This window comes from Balaenoptera acutorostrata, chromosome 18 (genome assembly GCF_949987535.1).
Source record: "Balaenoptera acutorostrata chromosome 18, mBalAcu1.1, whole genome shotgun sequence".
NCBI lineage: Eukaryota > Metazoa > Chordata > Mammalia > Artiodactyla > Balaenopteridae > Balaenoptera > Balaenoptera acutorostrata.
In genome coordinates, this window is record NC_080081.1 from 50,338,391 (window position 1) to 50,356,495 (window position 18,105).

Sequence of the window (18,105 nt, forward strand, 5' to 3'; positions counted from 1 at the left end):
GCAAAAGTACCTTTTTATCAAACTTAATGGAAATGAATGGGGAGATAGAACATATATCTAGAACTATCTTGTTCTCTTCTGTGTTTAACAGTGATTACACTTTAATAAAATGACCCTCACATATGAAGGTGACTTTTAGAAGTATATAGAAATTAAAGTATTTTCCAATTGGTATCAACATGTTAGCATGGCAAGTTTTGTGCCTTCTGTCCAGTGCCTAGGTTAACTGCACAATATGTAGTAATGAAATAAAGGTTATTTGGGGTAAAGGCAAATCATCTATATAAGGATCAAAAAACAATAGTCTCAGTATTAGATACTGCTGCAGAGGAAGTCACAAAGATAATAATAATAAAATAATGGCAATGAGATGACTATATATGGTACTGAAGAACTGTTCATAACTCTATTCACTTAGGCATAAATAATCACATTCAACTCTAATTTCAACCCTACTTTCAATTTAGAAATATTAGTATAACTTCCCTGTGAACTCTCCTTTGCACAGTGGTATTGAAGACTGTAAATAAGGAAATGGAACTAGAATGAAGAGAGCACAGTCATGGCATCAGGCAGACAACTGCTACACCACTGAGGGCCTAGACTACGGGCAAGTTACATCAGTTTTTTATGCTCAGATTTTTCATCTATTAAAGATAACAGCCATCTCCTCAGCTTGCCATGAGGACAAACTTGTTTAAAGGTGCTTGGTGCGGTACTTGACATAAAGTAGCTGTTCAATTTTTTTTTTTCTTTTTAATTGCCTGTAACTATTAGCTGTTCTTTTGTTATCCGATTGAATGATTCCACACAGTTTGTTATATATTTATAATCTTTTAAGGGTTTCATTAGGATTCATATTTAAGGTAGGGTTTTCAGCTCTGCTGTAAATAAAAATGAAAGAGAAAAATCAACATTGATCATACTTGACAAATACAAATAGATGGTACTTTGAACTGAGTAATCTTTCTTTTGAGTTACATTTATTGCTCAGAATGATTTCAATAAAAACTCTTGGGCTCAGCAATTAAATTACATTATAATATACAAAAATTAGAAAATATTAAACATGCCACTGCCCTTTTGAAATTTGATGAATGATCAGTCTTGGCCGTTGGGCTCCTTTGATTTCCAGTGCTCCTCTGGTATATTATTAATTGAATCTTCTAAAACAAAATTCTGATCAGTTAACTCTACTCAAAATAAAGTTTTTTAATGGTCTATATAATCAGATTCAAACTTCTTAGTATGGCATTTAAGGTATTTCATAATCTGACCCTAGTCCATTTATTTGGTCCAATTTCTCTCCATTATAACTCTACACGTCATACTCCAATAAAAATATCCATACTTTTTTGTCACTCCTGGATCATGCTATGACTTGTCATATCTCTAGCATGATCTTGGATCATGCTATTATCCCAGCTTCAAATACTCAATTCATCTGTGTCCTGTAAGTCCTACTCTACCTTCAAGACCCTATTAAAGGCACATCTAATTTATGAAGTAATTCTTTATTCATTTCTCTACCAGAATTTTATTTTTATTTATTACATATATTACAGTATTTAACAAATGGAACTATAGCTAGATGGATAGAGGAATGACAGTTTCAAAAACCAAACACCTTGAAGGCAGAGTCATATACATAGGTACTGAAATAATATGCACTGAATTAATTTATTCCTATTTTAATGGTAATGAGAGTCACTCCTGAGCAAGAGTCACAATACACTCCATGAGTAAAAAAAAAATTATCACATATATTTACTTAAGATTCAAAGTACTTTCTATTGTTTTCTAACAGTGTGGAGTAATACCTATGTACATCAGGAAGTCATTCTGCATGTATTAAAATTTTCTGAAGTTTTCTTGCCATCCTTCTTTTAAATATCTTTAAAAATGTTAGCCTGGAGGGGAAAAAGGTCAGATGTCTATATAAAGGACATTATGTAATAAACATAGTAATTAAAATTAGGAAGGAAATGGCCTGGGACAAAAATGAAACAAAATTTCATCCCTCAGTATGAATATTCAAAACCTCAAAGAAAATAAAATCCAGGGCAGATGAATCAATCTCCATGAAATATATATTTTGTTTCAAAAATATACCCTGTATCAGAGGTGGGAGTGCATTTGTTACCTGTCTGCAAATCCTAAAAGTACTACTCAAAATGTTCTTATGACATGATTAAACATTTAAATGTTCCAGGATGAAACATTTGAGTGATCTTCCAGAAGTAAATATTTATCACATTAAAATGATTACAGGGGTGATAGAATATTTTTGTCTATATTTGATTTAAGACATCCCCCACTGCAGATTTCTATTATGACTTAATAGGAAACTAGATTAAATCATTTCTCTTGTTGGTAGATAATTTTTTTTCATCATGTTACTACTGGGATCATCATCAGTATAACTAACTGTCAAGAATTTAAGGAAGGAGAAGCTCCAATATGCAAATTAAGTGAAAAATTTAAATTTCTTGTCCATTTTGAAATCCAAAAAAGTTTCAGGTCTGGAAGTTATTTTGCTACTCATTCGGTGGTAAAATTGACTTGAACTGACATGGGCTATCTATATTATTCATTTATTCCATTTAATGTGAATATTTAGACTTTTCACTACAAAACTGATCATGTGTTTCATTGTGAGTACTGGTACAGCTCCCAGTGGGGATGTTACATAATACATGGTATATGCAATACATCACCTTTCTAAAATCTGAAAAAATTTTAATTCTAGAAAACATCTATACTATAGGCCTACACATCAAAACATCAGTTTTAAAGGCTCCTTGGGAGCTATAAAATTGAAAAGTAAAAGAGGAGTTAATTTAAATATGTTAATGTATTTGGTTTGATACATTATATGTTCCTATTTCTTATTTTTTTAACAAATATAAATATGAAATAATAGCCGTATCTGTTTTTTACAGGTGTTCATCTTGCAATAGATTATCTTGGCAATTGTATGAGCTCCTCTGGCTTTTCGCGAATCTGAATGTCATTTATATAATATGTGTTTTTTGTGAAATAATGAGATTGATGAAATTTGCTTTCCATTTTATAGAGAAGATCAGAATCACCTACAATTATTTTCCCTTTGCCTCCACATCACTATTTATCTTTTCAAATTTATTTCTCCTTTCTTTCCTTTACAGAAAAAGTTTATCTTTACCTTAAAGCTAGCATCCCCATTATACTGGAATAACATCTATCTCATCCAATCCTTCAATAATTCCTCTAGGTGGATCATTTACCTTAGTATATTGATACTCAGCTACCTTGAATAATTAAAGCATTTTCCATCTGTAATACCACCTTCTTTAGCTACTTTTCCCCCCTTTCTTTCTCTTATTCATAAAAAAGAGTTTTAACATAAGAGGAAATAATTTGCACTGCAATTCACCAATGAAAATCACATTGCTGAACTTTCCTGGTGGTGCAGTGGTTAAGAATCCACCTGCCAATGCAGGGGACACGGGTTCGAGCCCTGGTCCGGGAAGATCCCACATGCCGCGGAGTAACTAAACCCATGTGACACAACTACTGAGCCTGTGCTCTAGAGCCCGCGAGCCACAACTACTGAAGCCCACACACCTAGAGCCCATGCTCCACAACAAGAGAAGTCAATGCAATGAGAAGCCCGCTCACCGCAACAAAGGGTAGCCCCTTCTCACCGCAACTAGAGAAAGCCCGCGTACAGCAACGAAGACCCAATGCAACCAAAAATAAATAGATTTATTTGAAACAAAAAATATGATTCCAAGTAAATGTTCCTTTTTTTGAAGTAGTGAGATCTGGAAGTCATACATTTAATGCCAGTGATGCCAGATTACATATTTGGGACTGTCCTCAGAACTAGTTTGTGAACCATAAAACAGAACCAAGCTCAGTATCATTTTGTTTTAAATAAAAACAGAGTTGTCCAGATTGACTTAATGAATTGATTTAATTTGGCTCTCAATTATGTTGTCTGGAAATGAAATCTAAAAACTCTTGGCTTCAGTCAAATACTTCATCTAGATGGTCTCCAGATTTTGGATTGTCACACAACATACTGATTATGTTTCATGCAGTTTGAACAATTGTTGAACTTTTCTCCTTTCCAACTTCTTACTGTTGTGTTCTGAAGGATTCTGTCCTGTACTCTATTCTCTTTTCTCCCAATAACCCCTGTTATCAGTTTACTTTAAATATGATCCCATATCAATGGCTTCTATGCTTATACCCCCCACCTCTCCTTCCATTATAAAACTAACTTTCAGTTGGCTCTTCTGTTACTCATCTAAACTCTTTTTACTTCCCAAATGCTTTCCCCATGATGACCTCACCCTGTTTTTACCATTTAGTAAACTGAACTCAGTTATCCAAATCACAATCCTAATGTTTATCACAGCAAGTTTTATACTACCTTACTGCTTTCTGAAAGTTTTCTCAAAGATCTGGTTAACTGAAGTTTTGTGCTTGTTTGTTTGTTTTTTCCCCAGCATCCTTGAATGGTAAATTTCTTTATTAAATCGATTCCTATATAGAAATAAGCATTGGTCATTTAGAGAAAATGCTAAAATTTTCAAATATTTATGTGTTAATTTAATATATGTGGTATATATTACATAAAAACTTACTTAAATGCATTAAAATGCATTAAATAATTCAAGTGCTATTCCATTTACTTGGGCATCAAATGATTTTTTTCTAAGCAATTCATTAGAATCATAAAAGTAGTGGTGTGTACTAAAACACGTTTTTAATCTTTCACTTTGTTCCATTCCTACTACCTCTTCACCACTCTAGGCCTCATTTTGCCTTGCCATGTATTACTTGCCCAGCTTCCTAATTGTATTCCCATCTCCCAAGACCTTGTCATAAAAATCATCCCTTTAAAATGAAAGTTTGAACTGCCACCTCCTGAACCTCCAAGGGCTGCCTCTCAGTGGTCCCATCATTGGGCTTCTACTTACCTCCCCAGTCTCTACCTGCCCACTCTCTCACATCACTACTCACGTGCCTCTAACAACAGCTTGCCATGCACTGCTTCCTTTCACCTATGTTTCTGAGAGTGCCCATCATCTTCCCTCTCCCAACTTCACTCTGCCAAGTAAGCCAAACATTTTTTGAAGAGTCAGCTCAGATGTGTTCTTCTCCAGGAATGTTCTTTGAGCCTCCAAATCTGGGCCAGGTTTCCATTCTCCTGACTCCATTAATACTCAGGACATATCTCTCTCTCACTGCACAAAACTCATGGTTTGTATGTCAAACTCACTTAATACAGTGTGAGCTTCTTGAGGACCCAGCCTGTGCTTTAGTGCATCTTTGTATACCGGGCACAGTCACTTATTAGAAGAAAAATTAAGTGATTGAATAAATGAATGAATGACTGAAAAATCTCTCTTGGCACCACCATTCCTCAGCACTCTAAGAAAGTATCAAGGACCCACAGGTAGCAGAGGTATAGGTGCTGTGTCCAGATTGAAGAAATATTTACATCCCAGTGCTTAGTGACAAATAATCCAGTAGTGTCAGTGTCTAACTTCTGGAATGATACATTTAATTGACCTTTTGGAGCTTTTATTCAATATATATTAAATAAATGAATATGTGAAATATTTATTCAATATATATGAAAGAATCAAGAATGAAGCTCTGAAGCTTGGCAGTTGACATCTTCAAATTAATAAGGAAAAGAAGTGCGGCAACAAATCTGAAGTACCTGTTCAGAGACTTCGAGGTCTCTATTAATGTGTCACAGAAATTACACAGAAGGATGGAAAGGGCTCTAGACAGAAAATTATAAACCTGGAACTAGTGCTACCTCTGTCACTAACTTGAAGACCCTATGGAAATCACTTAATCTGTTTTCTTATCTACACAATATGGGAATTATACTTCAAGGATTCTTACCCTAATGTTTTGTAATATGGCTTTCAAAAGAATAGAGAACCTGCAATATTAGACATGCTATTAAAGTGAAATAACAGGAAATTGCTGGGAGAAGTTTTAGACCTAATAACATTATTTTCTTACAGTTCTTAATTAACAGATGAGATGATAACTATTTTATATTTTTAGAATTTATGGACACACTCCTGCTTTCATAAAAATGTATGTAATATTAGTATAGAATTTTATTTATAAAAATGAAAAAAATTGTCATTATTTATATTATAAAAAAATACAAAAAGTAAAATCCTCTGGTTGTTTGGTAATATTTGAGAGAGTGTGTAATTCTAAGGCTGGGGAGGGTTCCCCTGCCCCAAGTATAAGGCAAAATGAGTGTCAAAAGTTTGGGAAATACTGTTCCAACATTTCCCAATCGGAATGTTTCAGGAAAAGGCATTGCTGTGCTTACTAAAAGCAAGAGAATCTCAAAATCACAGTGAGTCTATAGTAAATCATGCAACACTTGTTAGAGAGGCTTTACGATGAGCAACAAATGTGAGGGTGATAAAATCTATTTTCATGATACCAGATGCTGGATTCTGGAAGCAGATGTTTGCACACGAGAAAAAGAGATGTCATTGAAACTTTTAAAGTTAGGTGAACTATGGGACGGTTGCAAAGCCTTGTAAGCAAAAACAAAGTGAAACTGCTCACAGTTTGAGAAATATTTTGTCTAGTAAAATGTAAGGCCAGATGAATTGGGAAGGCCCTAAAAGATAGCACAGGAAGGTGATAAAATTGATATTACCCTGCTCTTGGATAGATGCAGCCTAATAAGAACTTACAGGACTTGAAAATAATATGAATTATTGGCAAATAATACAATTTCTTAAATACCACGTATGTAAATCATAAAGCAGCAGTGCCTCTAAAAATTTGTAAATGATTCCTCTCTGGCATTAAATATTCAAAGTTCCTTCCCACCCCCAATATATGGTGGTAATTTTCCATTTCCTTCCTAAGACAAATTTCCTATTAATAAGTTTATAGCAACATTTCTTTAAAAAATTATTTTCAGAGATCGCCAGATGGCTGCTGAGAGGATGGACACAGTCACCACCTTCATGTTCTTGCTTCCGCAGAAGTGGATTTGCTGTTGCCTGTTATGGGTAGGCCTGGGAAAAGACACTGCTTGATTGGAAGGTTCAGACTGCAGTAACCATAATGCAGAAGAGAAAACAGAACAGAAGCTTGAGAATATAAAAGTACTACGCTAGTACTTTTCTATTCAGGGTCAGTTCTAGGGGAAATTGCAAGGTAGGTCAAGTTTGTCTTCAGCATCCCAACCCTCTGTCTCAATAACCTCCTCCCAAATCCTGAACGTATGGCTCTACCCTCACTTCCGTGGACAAGGACCTCAACTTCCATTCTCCCATTTCCCTACTACTGCTTTCATAAATATCTCCTTCATGGTAAAGTATAGGTTGTACAAACATTAAACTGTTTCCTTTCCAGACATAATTAGAAATATGGTGAAATTGCAGTCATTATGCAGTGAATTAGGGAGGAAAATTAGAAGAAGTGGGGCTCAGAGCCTTGACAAACTCTGAGATCCTATAACAAATAATAAAGTTGTTCCAACTAGCCTAATCCTATTTTGAATATGGAGCCCACAAGCAAAATTCAAACACTGACTTAAAGAAAAAAAGGAACGACAGCAAAAAAACAATTCTTTAGCTTTAGTTTTTGTAGTCTTCTAGTCCTCTGGGAAGAGGGAAGGTAACCCTTAAGAATGCAATTTAGTTTTAAAACTGAATTCACTGGAGCAAACCTAGCTTATTTGTTATTTCCATTATTCTCAACTTTCTATTGATTATATTTTATTAGATTTTAATCAGGGATTCCATTGTGAAATGTTTTGAACCCAGAATGTAATTTAAGAAGTCAGATTTTTCTAGCAGTAGAGAGAACGGGGTAGGCACAGAATTGAATAGAATAAAATAAATTATAAGGCAATTAAATAAGATGAGAAATGAAAAATAATTTGATTGGAGCAACTCCTGAGGCTCAGAAATGTCCTGGAATCCAGTCACCAGGGAAGGGACCAACATCTGGCCCCCACGGGGCATTACATCCTGTGTTGATGATGCTTCCACTGCAATCTCTAGCACAGGCCGTCAGTACTCACGATGTACAATGCTACTCCACTAGCTTCAGAGTTCAATTCAAAGGCTTGGTTTCAGTTAATTATAAAGATATCAGAAGACTGGTTATCCTTGGAAAATTGAGAACAGTCACTCAGCTATCAATAACAAGCTCAGAAAATTGCCAGTCAGCATTTATAAAGACTGCACATTTATTATTTGGGAATCAACAGAGACTACTGAATTTTGGGGAAAGCTTATTACGTCTTTTAAAAGAAAAACAAAACACTTATTGCTAACAATCAAAATACTCTACAGGGCTTCTGATGGATAGAAATAAAGAAGTCAAAGTATAAATAGTATTCTGAGGTATAAAGAGTAAGTTACCCGCAAAAACTTTTGAAAGAGTTTTGTTCTTCATAAAACTGTATGTGACTATTCTTTACAGAAGTAACATTATTTATTTTTATTAGTTCTTGATATAAATTAGTTTTTGCCATTCCAAAATATAAAATCAGCAGAATAAGATAAAATGTATTTTGGTCAATTTTCTGTGTCATTTTCTGATAAATAATGACATATTAAATAGAAATATATATATATTATATAATATAATATATTATATAATATATATATATATATATATATATATATATATATATATATATATATATATATACCTTTCTAAGGAATTTGCTACTATGGCACCATACACACTCCAAAACATATGGATTGTTTTACCTATTATCTCCCTCTATCCCTCTCTCTCTCTCTATCTACCCACTAACCTACCTACCTACCTTTAATACTTGATGGGGAATGTATAGGGAAAAATCTAATTGACAAACAGAGAGGCAGAGAACAAAATTGAACTCAAATAGAAAATAAACTAAGTACATTCTTTGAGATTTTTTTAAATCACACTAAGAGAAGCTAAAATAACCTCTTTCTATTATAGGTTTTATTAACATAAAATCCTTAAAGTTATCTTCAGCTGTAGTGCACTACATCACACCTTCACTTAACTACTGAATCCTTTCAAATATTTTTTTCTAAAACAATGGGCAACACATACTAGTGCTGTATATTTGGGATGCTTAAACTGATGGTAGCAAAAATACACAAATATCAGGAACAGAATAAATGGAAAAAATCTAACAGCACAAAAGAGAAGAAAAACAGTAAAAATTAAGCTAATAAAATAAAATCTCAAATGGACTAAGTTATTTGCAAAGGAAAATTATTATTAGCATAGAAAGTTCCATTGAAAATATGAAGACTATTTTTAAATTGATTTTAATTTCTAAGTTAAAGAAGTATTTTAATTTAGAAATAGAACATTATTTTTCTTAATAGAGATAATTTAAACAGGGAAAGAAGCCAACTAAACTAATATAAAAATATAAAATATAATTATGCTACTGAGTTTTTAATTGAAAACTATTAAGGTACTACTATAAGTTTTTAGGACAAGCAAAAGACTGATAAACAGGTTTCTTTTTGTTTAGCCTTTGTTTTAAAGGAAATTTATTTTTGTTTTTTAGGAGATTTTTAAAGGCATTAAAAATTAGGGTTTAACATATGAAACTTGGACATGAGATAATTGTTTGAATATGGCTGTCATCTTCTTTCATCTGTAAAGAAAATTATTCTTTGTAGGTGTGCATTAAACTAATTTGGCATTGGCTATCATGATGCTTTTCAAATAAATTAACAGAGGACATTGACCAAGACAATGGCTGATTGCTTCTTCAAACACTTATTATTATTATTTTTTTTTCTGAGTAAACCATTCATTATGTGAATAGTATAAAGTGTTGGTTAAGAGGGCAGACCCTGAAGGCATGCTATTTTATTTCAAATGCTGACTTCACTACTTACAGCACAGAACACTGAGAAAATTTCTTAAGAACTATTAAATGTGAGAGTAACAGTAGTCACCTATCTATAAGTGCAGTGAAAACTAAATAGGATATTATGTTTTAACCACTGAATAATTCAATGCATATAACCTATTTTGATGTTTTCCCTCAAGGTTCGCATACATGAACTCAAGTTTTAACTTACCCTTCGATGTTTATTTGATAGCTAGTCATAGCAATGAATCAGAAAGTATATTTGAGCAAATTCTCCCATTTGGAGATAAAGTTGTACAGAAGAGACACAAATTTTGGTCATATCTAGACCTAAGATAAAATTCCAACCTGCTTGGCAGGTTAGTAAATTTCCCATAAGCTCAGTTTTCTTACATGTAAGATAAAAATGATAACTGTTTTAGAGTTTGCAGGTTAAATATGCTAATGTTGAAATGAAGTTGGCACAGTTTATGGTAAGTAGTAAAAACTCAATAAATACTAGTCTCCTCCTCTGAATCTAGATAGGTAGATAGATAGATGTATGCATAATATACATAGAAGAAAGAGAAAGAAAGAGAGAGAGAGAGAGAGAGAGAGGGATGGAGGGAGACAAAAAGATTATCTAGATGATGGAGAGAGAAAGACAGATTGGAGGTAGATAGGGAGATAGATGGCAGATAAAGGTAGATGAGAGAGGATATATGAGAGAGAGAGCCAAACAGAGAAAGGTCTCCCACCTCAACTAGTTACATACAGTTTCTTGAAGGCAGGCTTCATGTCAAATTTATTTTTGATGTTCTTGAAGAATCTAACTTTCCTTACATATTGAAAGCATTTAATAGATATTTATTAAATAAATGAATTAATGAATCAAATCTGTCGATCAATCAATGAAATACTCCTTCAAAATCATGTTTTAAAGTAGAAGTCAGTCTCTCTCCTATAAATTCAGAGATTACCTTCTAAGTATGGCTTTCAGATTCATAACTTTCTCATGTTTGTTAATAAGGATATGTGGAAACTACTTGTTTTACAGGAGATATATCTATTGGCATTCTCACACATAGACTAGCCATTATTTTATGTGTAATATTAATTAAAATATGTGTTGACCACATTTTCTTTTAAGAACAATAGCCACCTTTCTATGATATTACTTTTTGATATCAAAATAGGAAAAAAACAGCTTTTCAGTATAAACTACATTTTCAGACATATATTTCACTTCTCTATAGGGGTCTTTTTTCATTCCTATCAAATACATTGCTCAGTCAGTGGATGGAAAGGAATTAAAAAGTTAATAGTGAGAAGCAGGCTTTTTTAATTAACAAAGTTTCTCATGAAGATAGGACAATAAATGCAAACTCTTTACTTACTCTATGCAGCTTTACAAATAGTGGCCAGTGAATTACCTGTAAATCACTTTATCACATACATAGATTAGTCTGTTAGGCTATGCATTCACATATCAAGATCCAACAACCCATTACTTAAAATGTGCCTAAAATATTCATATATTATAATATTGCATAGTCAAATCCATCAAGACCACTTAAGTCACTTCAAGTAAACATTCAGATGTGCAGGAACTGTGAATATTAGATAAGTATTCAAATAGCTTTTGTTTAAAATAATTTTTAAAACAATATTGCATTGTTACGCAAAAAGTTGCTAAGACATATCTGACACTTATTACTTAGAAAAGAAGGCTTTTGTGAGGTTATCCTTAAAATAAAGCCAGCATACTTATATTTAGTGCAGAAACTTTTATATATATGTATATATATATGAATTTATTTCTGTATTGAATGTATGTGTGTGCGTGTTTGAACTCAAATTTCAACATGAATAGAGAAATTAAAAAGCATTCTATCTGCTGATGTATATGTGATAGGACTGACTGCACTAGAGGCAAAAATTTATTTTCTATGAATCACCAATCATTAAATGACTTAGAAGAATAAATGAATATGTCCATATGGCTTAAATGTAGTCTCTCATAAAAACTTAAATAAATATTAAACATATTTAAATACTATTAATATTTTGAAAACTAATATTAACTAATATAATATGCATTTGTAATTCTGAAATTCAATTTATACAACAGTTCTTTTCATTTCTTATAATTGGACATAAAAAAAGCTTATTCACAACATCTAAGTCTCACACTTAAGAGTAGCTTAATTCTCTTTGGGTAAATCATTAGTAAATATTCTATTGTGTTTGAAACAATAAAAATATCAAAATTAATTTAAAAAGGCATATCAAACTAATAAATTTAATATAGACTTTTAGAAAAAAAAATATGTATTTATGAAGAAGTATTTCTTTTTTAACTCTATCAGGGTAAACAAGTTCATGTTTATTTGATATCCAGAAAGACTTAGACATAAATCAAAAGGAGCCAGAACTCTGGCTTAGCTATTATTTGACTCTTGAAAAACTATCTTGAAGCTAAAATCCACACTAAAAATACACCAACACTGATAAGAGCTATACAGTTCCAATTGAGTTTTCATTTCACCTAAAAGCGTTGAATTTATTCATCTTAATCTGTATATTAGTATATTAAAATGTGCATATCTAGCTAACATATGCTATATATTCCTTTAATAAAATGCAAAATAGCAAAGGCTGGAAAATGTTCATAAAGATAAGTACAATCTAGTGACTTTGGCCAAGTTCTCATCTTAGGAAGATTACAGACCAAAATCCATGGCCTTCCTTTTTCTGTGGTTACTGAGGTATTGAATAATTGCTTTTTGTCTGGGGCAACCTCAGAATTTGCTGCTTCTTTTGCTATATCGTCAATGGTCCATTCCAAGGTGATAAACTACAACTCTTGTACTATGAGGTTTCTAATGATGGCTTAAGCTTTACACTTTGTAAGCATTGGAAGACTTCACTCACCTTGTTCAAGTGGCTGGCTTTTAGTTGAAGTAGTTTTCATCTTGAGTGCCTCCCTAACAGACATGTCACAGCAGGAGCCTTTGTTAGTGTCTTGGTCACTGTCAGCCTGATCACTGTCCCCGTGCCCACTGTCTCTCAGGCTGGCTCTTTCTGGGTCCTTAAACGTGGAGCTACTGAAATACATATAAAGAAAAAGAAGAGAAAGTGTTGTCTCTACGAGTTTGAATCTGAAGTGTAATCTCTAGCAAAGCAATTTTGACATGAATGCAAATGGGGAAGCTGAGAAAGTTATTTAATAGGCCTTACCTTTGAACAAACTGCTGCCTGCTGCCCATGTAATTGGGCTCTGCGGGAAAATTGTCTGTCTGCGAAAGAGAAGGAAAAAAAATACGTATAGTTGTACACTGGACAAATCTCCTGCAGAGCAACAAGATTTCCTAGTGGAAAAATGATTAATAATTCAAAAATTCCCTTAATCTTCAAATTTGTACATTTTAATTAAATTGGAAATTGCTGACATGTAATTATGTACTCAGAACAATTAAATGATTCCGGTCCACAAATTACCTGTTAAAGTAAACAATGAGCCTGTCATAACTGGCATTCTCCGTTAGTACCAGGATGGATAACACTGTCTGTGCTGTTTCATTACTTAGATATCAAGATTGAATATTTGTGGGAGGAGTGGAAAAATGACCTAATTTCTCTATATTAAAAGCGTGAATTATTTAATAATACTCATTTTTAAGCATAATTACATCATCTGCTGGGATTCTTTGCCCTTCTTGATATAACATCATTTAAAGTCATCAACTCCTCAATTAAGGGATATAAGACCTTTCCTTCAAATTTTACCAGTAACAAATACAGACATGGCGCCTATGGTCAGACTCATCTCTGTAGTACATCCTTATCTTCATCCCTACTATGGAAATTGTACTCAATAAAAGGGAAAGGGGTGTTACTTCCTGGTTATTAAAAACAAAGTGAAAGAAAAATAAGAATTAAAATGTTACTTAAAACATTGGGAGTAAAGACACTGAGAAACGAGGCTTGTTTTTGTGTTTGTTTTTGCTGCTTCCAAACTGATGTGGAGGTCTGCCAAATAGAACTGAATTCTCCTTGTACCGTAGAACAGAGTCTTTTGCGAGAAAGAGAGTAGATCTTTCATAGGTTTCCCTATACTGTACATTCATACACGTTACTTCTTCTTGCAGCTGACTCAGCGACAAAGGTTCTCCTGTTTTCTGCCTCACTTCATATCACACCATTGTGCTCTGAAGCAGCTATGGGTTCCTACAAGATCATCCAGCATGCAACTATCAGTGACACAGGAGCATGCAATTCATGAAGCAGAGGGACCAAGGTAAGGTTTAATGTAGAGCAGTATGTATTTTCCTTATAAATAAGGCTAATTTAAACTAACAGAACTCTTTTTTTTATCCCATGTAATAATTTAAATTATTTCGCTTTTTAAACTATTATTGGATAAAACATGTTAAAAGGAATAGCTTAAACTACTATCTAAGTTTCACTGTCTTTTATAAGTTGGAGGAAAGGAAAAACCCTCACAAATTTCTTAATCAATAATCTTTACTTGCTGTTGTTCAAATGACCTTTGTCAAAATAAATGCAAAGATGAAGGTAAACAAGGTAGATTAATTTCTCACTTCTAACCCACTTTAACTAGGAGTTGGTAGCAGACTTTTTTATTAACGTGTTTTTACTAATTTCCAGATTCTGTGAAGCACCTTAATTGTTTCCATAACAAACTATCTATCTTTAAGTATAACTTTATCTTCTAGTAAAAGTAATAATGGAAACCAACACCAAAAGCAAAAATGTTTGCAAAAGAGTTTTGCCAATTTTAAAAACTAAAATTACTTACTAGTTCATTTTTTTTGAATTGGTCAAAAACATGCATCAACTCATTATTGCTGTCAGTTAAAAGCTAAGCCTGAGTATCTTAGAACACTTCAGAAAAACAGAATCCAGGGTATTAAGGAGAGAGCAAAATGTAAAGTGAAAGTGTAAACTCTAGTTAGAAAATATAAGGGCTATTATAAGTAATCTTGTGATTTTAATGGCTTTGATTAGGTGGGACCTCATAGGATGTGGATCCCTATTCAGTTAGACACAGGGAGACCGACTGGGAAAACTTTTCTTCCCTTGTCCTAATAGGGACAGTATCTAAAAATGTTTGCATAATATCAAATTTCTAGGCAGTTCTTATAAAATAAGATACTTTAAGTTCCTATTGAGTGAAGAGCTGCTTTAAATTATATGTGAGTGTGTGTGCACACGTGTCTATGTATGTTTCTATCTATGTATCAGTGTGTTTGATGAGCACTGGGCGATGGTAATGCTACCAAATATTGTTCTGATGAAAGCAGAAAAACAATAGGAAGTTAGAAAAGAAGAATTTTGGAAAGGAAAGAAAGGCAGGGAGAAAGGCAAGGGAAAAATAGAAAGAGAGGAGGAAGAGAAAAACAAAAGGATATACAAAGGAGGAGAAATGAGGGTGGAGGGTGGTAAAAAAAGGCTAAAGAAAGTTGGTTTATTATTATACAATTTCACAAGGTATAATTTGAGAAGTCTGCAACTTAATCAGTAGCAGAGTATCAAGAGTTTATTAATAATGTCTGCCAGCATTCATCCATTAAAATAGGTAAGAATGTGAGAGGCTGTGTCTGTTTATAATTACCATAATGAAATAACCATTTGGCCTTTAATAAACATATGACTAATTCACTATAAAAACCACACTGGTTTTAATATAGAAAATAACAGTTTCATTATCCAGGCTCCAAGGATGTCTGAAAACTCATTTCAAATAATCTGAAATGAAATAACAGTATTTACATAGAAAAACAAACAAAAAATAGACAAAAAAGCTGAATGTATTACAGCATCATTTAATTTAGAAATATAAGGGCTTTCAGCTATTTTCCAATACTGTATTCTAAAAATCAAATTCTATCTTGTACATTTATAATTCTTAACCATTAAGTCTAGAAAGAAAGTAAAATTTGAGGTCGGACACTTGTAGATTTTTAGGTCTCAGCAGGGTAATTAAGATATTTATAACTCTTGAAAATTTTATCCTTTTCCATACAAGGATAAAATTAGAATGTTTTCCCTTCAAACACAACTTGAACACAGGAACTATTTTTTTTTTTTTTTAAAGGATTTTCTTATTTATTTATTTATTTATTTATTTATTTATTTATTTATTTTTGGCTGTGTTGGGTCTTCGGTTCGTGCGAGGGCTTTCTCCAGTTGTGGCAAGCGGGGGCCACTCTTCATCGCGGTGCGCGGGCCTCTCTCTATCGCGGCCCCTCCCGTCGCGGGGCACAGGCTCCAGACGCGCAGGCTCAGCAATTGTGGCTCACGGGCCCAGCTGCTCCGTGGCATGTGGGATCTTCCCAGACCAGGGCTCGAACCCGTGTCCCCTGCATTAGCAGGCAGATTCTCAACCACTGCGCCACCAGGGAAGCCCGAACACAGGAACTATTAACTTTTATTTTTAAAACATATCATTTGTTTATTATTTAAAAAAATGGATCCCTGGAATTGATGGCTAGTCACAAAAAATTTCTAAAGCAGACACTTTGAAATAAACTGTAGGATAGGATAATCTTTTTAATCTATTTCACTCAGAAATAAAAAGACAAATGTTTTGCTGTTTTTTAAATGATCATTTGCTCATAATGATCACTTAAATCTGAACTAACTTATAAAACTGAATGGCTCTCCTAGCTTGATTTTTTTTTTTTGTTATATTTTGGATGAAGATAAAAATTTAGATATTCTTTCCTTTGTTCAGAGAACATAAACAAATAAACAAGTAATCAAGTAAACAAACACACAAAGTGGATAAAGTCTGTATGATATGAATGGTTTCTTTGATTATTTATCTTTATGCCTTCTCTTCTAGTACTCAGAAAATTGTAGTAAATTTATAAATGATACGTGAAATCATAATTTTTATCAGCAGTAGTCAATAACAAACTATTCCTAAGATGTGCCATCTTCTACTACTTGCTCATCTATTAGGACTCTAAAAACATCATGATTTTAAAAATGAGTGTCTCTGAAAAAGACCAGAAGAAAGCACCTACTGAAGCTGAACCACGTTGCCTGAAATTGGGAAAGCTCTATTTGTGGAAGTAGATTAATTTGACATGACCACTTACATGTATCTAGAGAAGTTGATCTGAAAATGGATAGCAAAAAGAGTCAAAATAGATTTTTTTACTCTTAGAATAGTAAAAGTAGAAAAATTTAAAATATATCCAGCATTTGACAAAACTCAACATCTATTAATGATAAAAATTCTCAGCAAATAGGAATAGAAGGAAACTTCTTCAACTGAATAAAGAGCATCTATCAAAAAATAGTATAAGCAGCATCACTCTTGAAAGACTGAAAGCTTCACCACTTCTATTCACCACTGCACTGAAAGTCCTAATATGTTCAATAAGGCAAGAAAAGTAAATGAAGGACATACAAATTGGAAAAGGAGGAAAAATTTTTTTCACAATGTTGTATTCTCAGATAATAGTATTGTTCAAACAGAAAATAAGAAGGAATCAAGACAAACAAAAACAAACAAATAAAACTCAGACTGAGTAAATAAGTTAAGCAATGTTGCCATGTTCAAGGTCACCACACACAAATCAATCATATTTCTATACACTAACAATGAACTAGTTGGAAACTTAAATATCCAAAGCAATACATCTATAATATGTCCCTAAAAGTCAAATACTTAAGCAAATAGATAATTAAAAAAAATAAGTACAGAATCTGTATACTGAACATTACAGAAACTGATGGAATAAATCAAAGAAGGCCTAAATAAATGGAGAGGTATATCATGTTTATGGATTTAAAAAATTCAACATGGTAAAGACATCAATGTTCCTCAAATAATCTATACATGCAACATAATTCCATTCATATTCACTGCATGATTTTCTATAGCTATAGACAAGAGGACTCTAGAACTTAAAACAGAAAGAACTGTAATAGCCAAAATAATTCTGAAAAAGATTAAATTTGAAGGAATCACACTACCCTATTTAAAGAATTACTATGAAGCTACATAAATCAAGACAGTGTAGTATTGTCAGTGGAAAAGACACATAGATCAGTGGGACAGGAGAGACTGTTCAGAAGCCCACAGAAATATGGCCAACTAATTTTTGACAAAGTTGCAGAAGGCAATTCAATAGAAATGAACCTTGGCAATTCAACAGAAATGAACACTTTATAAAAACAAAACAAAACAAAAACTTAAA

At 33.0% G+C, this 18,105-nt stretch overlaps 1 protein-coding gene across 2 annotated transcripts in view; it reads right to left on the bottom strand.

Moving 5' to 3' along the window:
- Nucleotides 1-18,105, bottom strand: part of PCDH17 (protocadherin 17) — a 104,588-nt gene that overhangs the window by 56,464 nt on the left and 30,019 nt on the right. The window contains exons 2-3 of one of the 2 annotated variants that reach the window (XM_007186774.3): nucleotides 13,109-13,167; nucleotides 12,803-12,975 (exon numbers count right to left, since the gene is read on the bottom strand). In XM_007186774.3, the coding sequence (XP_007186836.2) occupies nucleotides 12,803-12,975; nucleotides 13,109-13,167 (232 nt within the window). The remainder of the gene's footprint in view (nucleotides 1-12,802; nucleotides 12,976-13,108; nucleotides 13,168-18,105) is intronic. The other variant, XM_057532513.1, reaches the window with a different exon arrangement.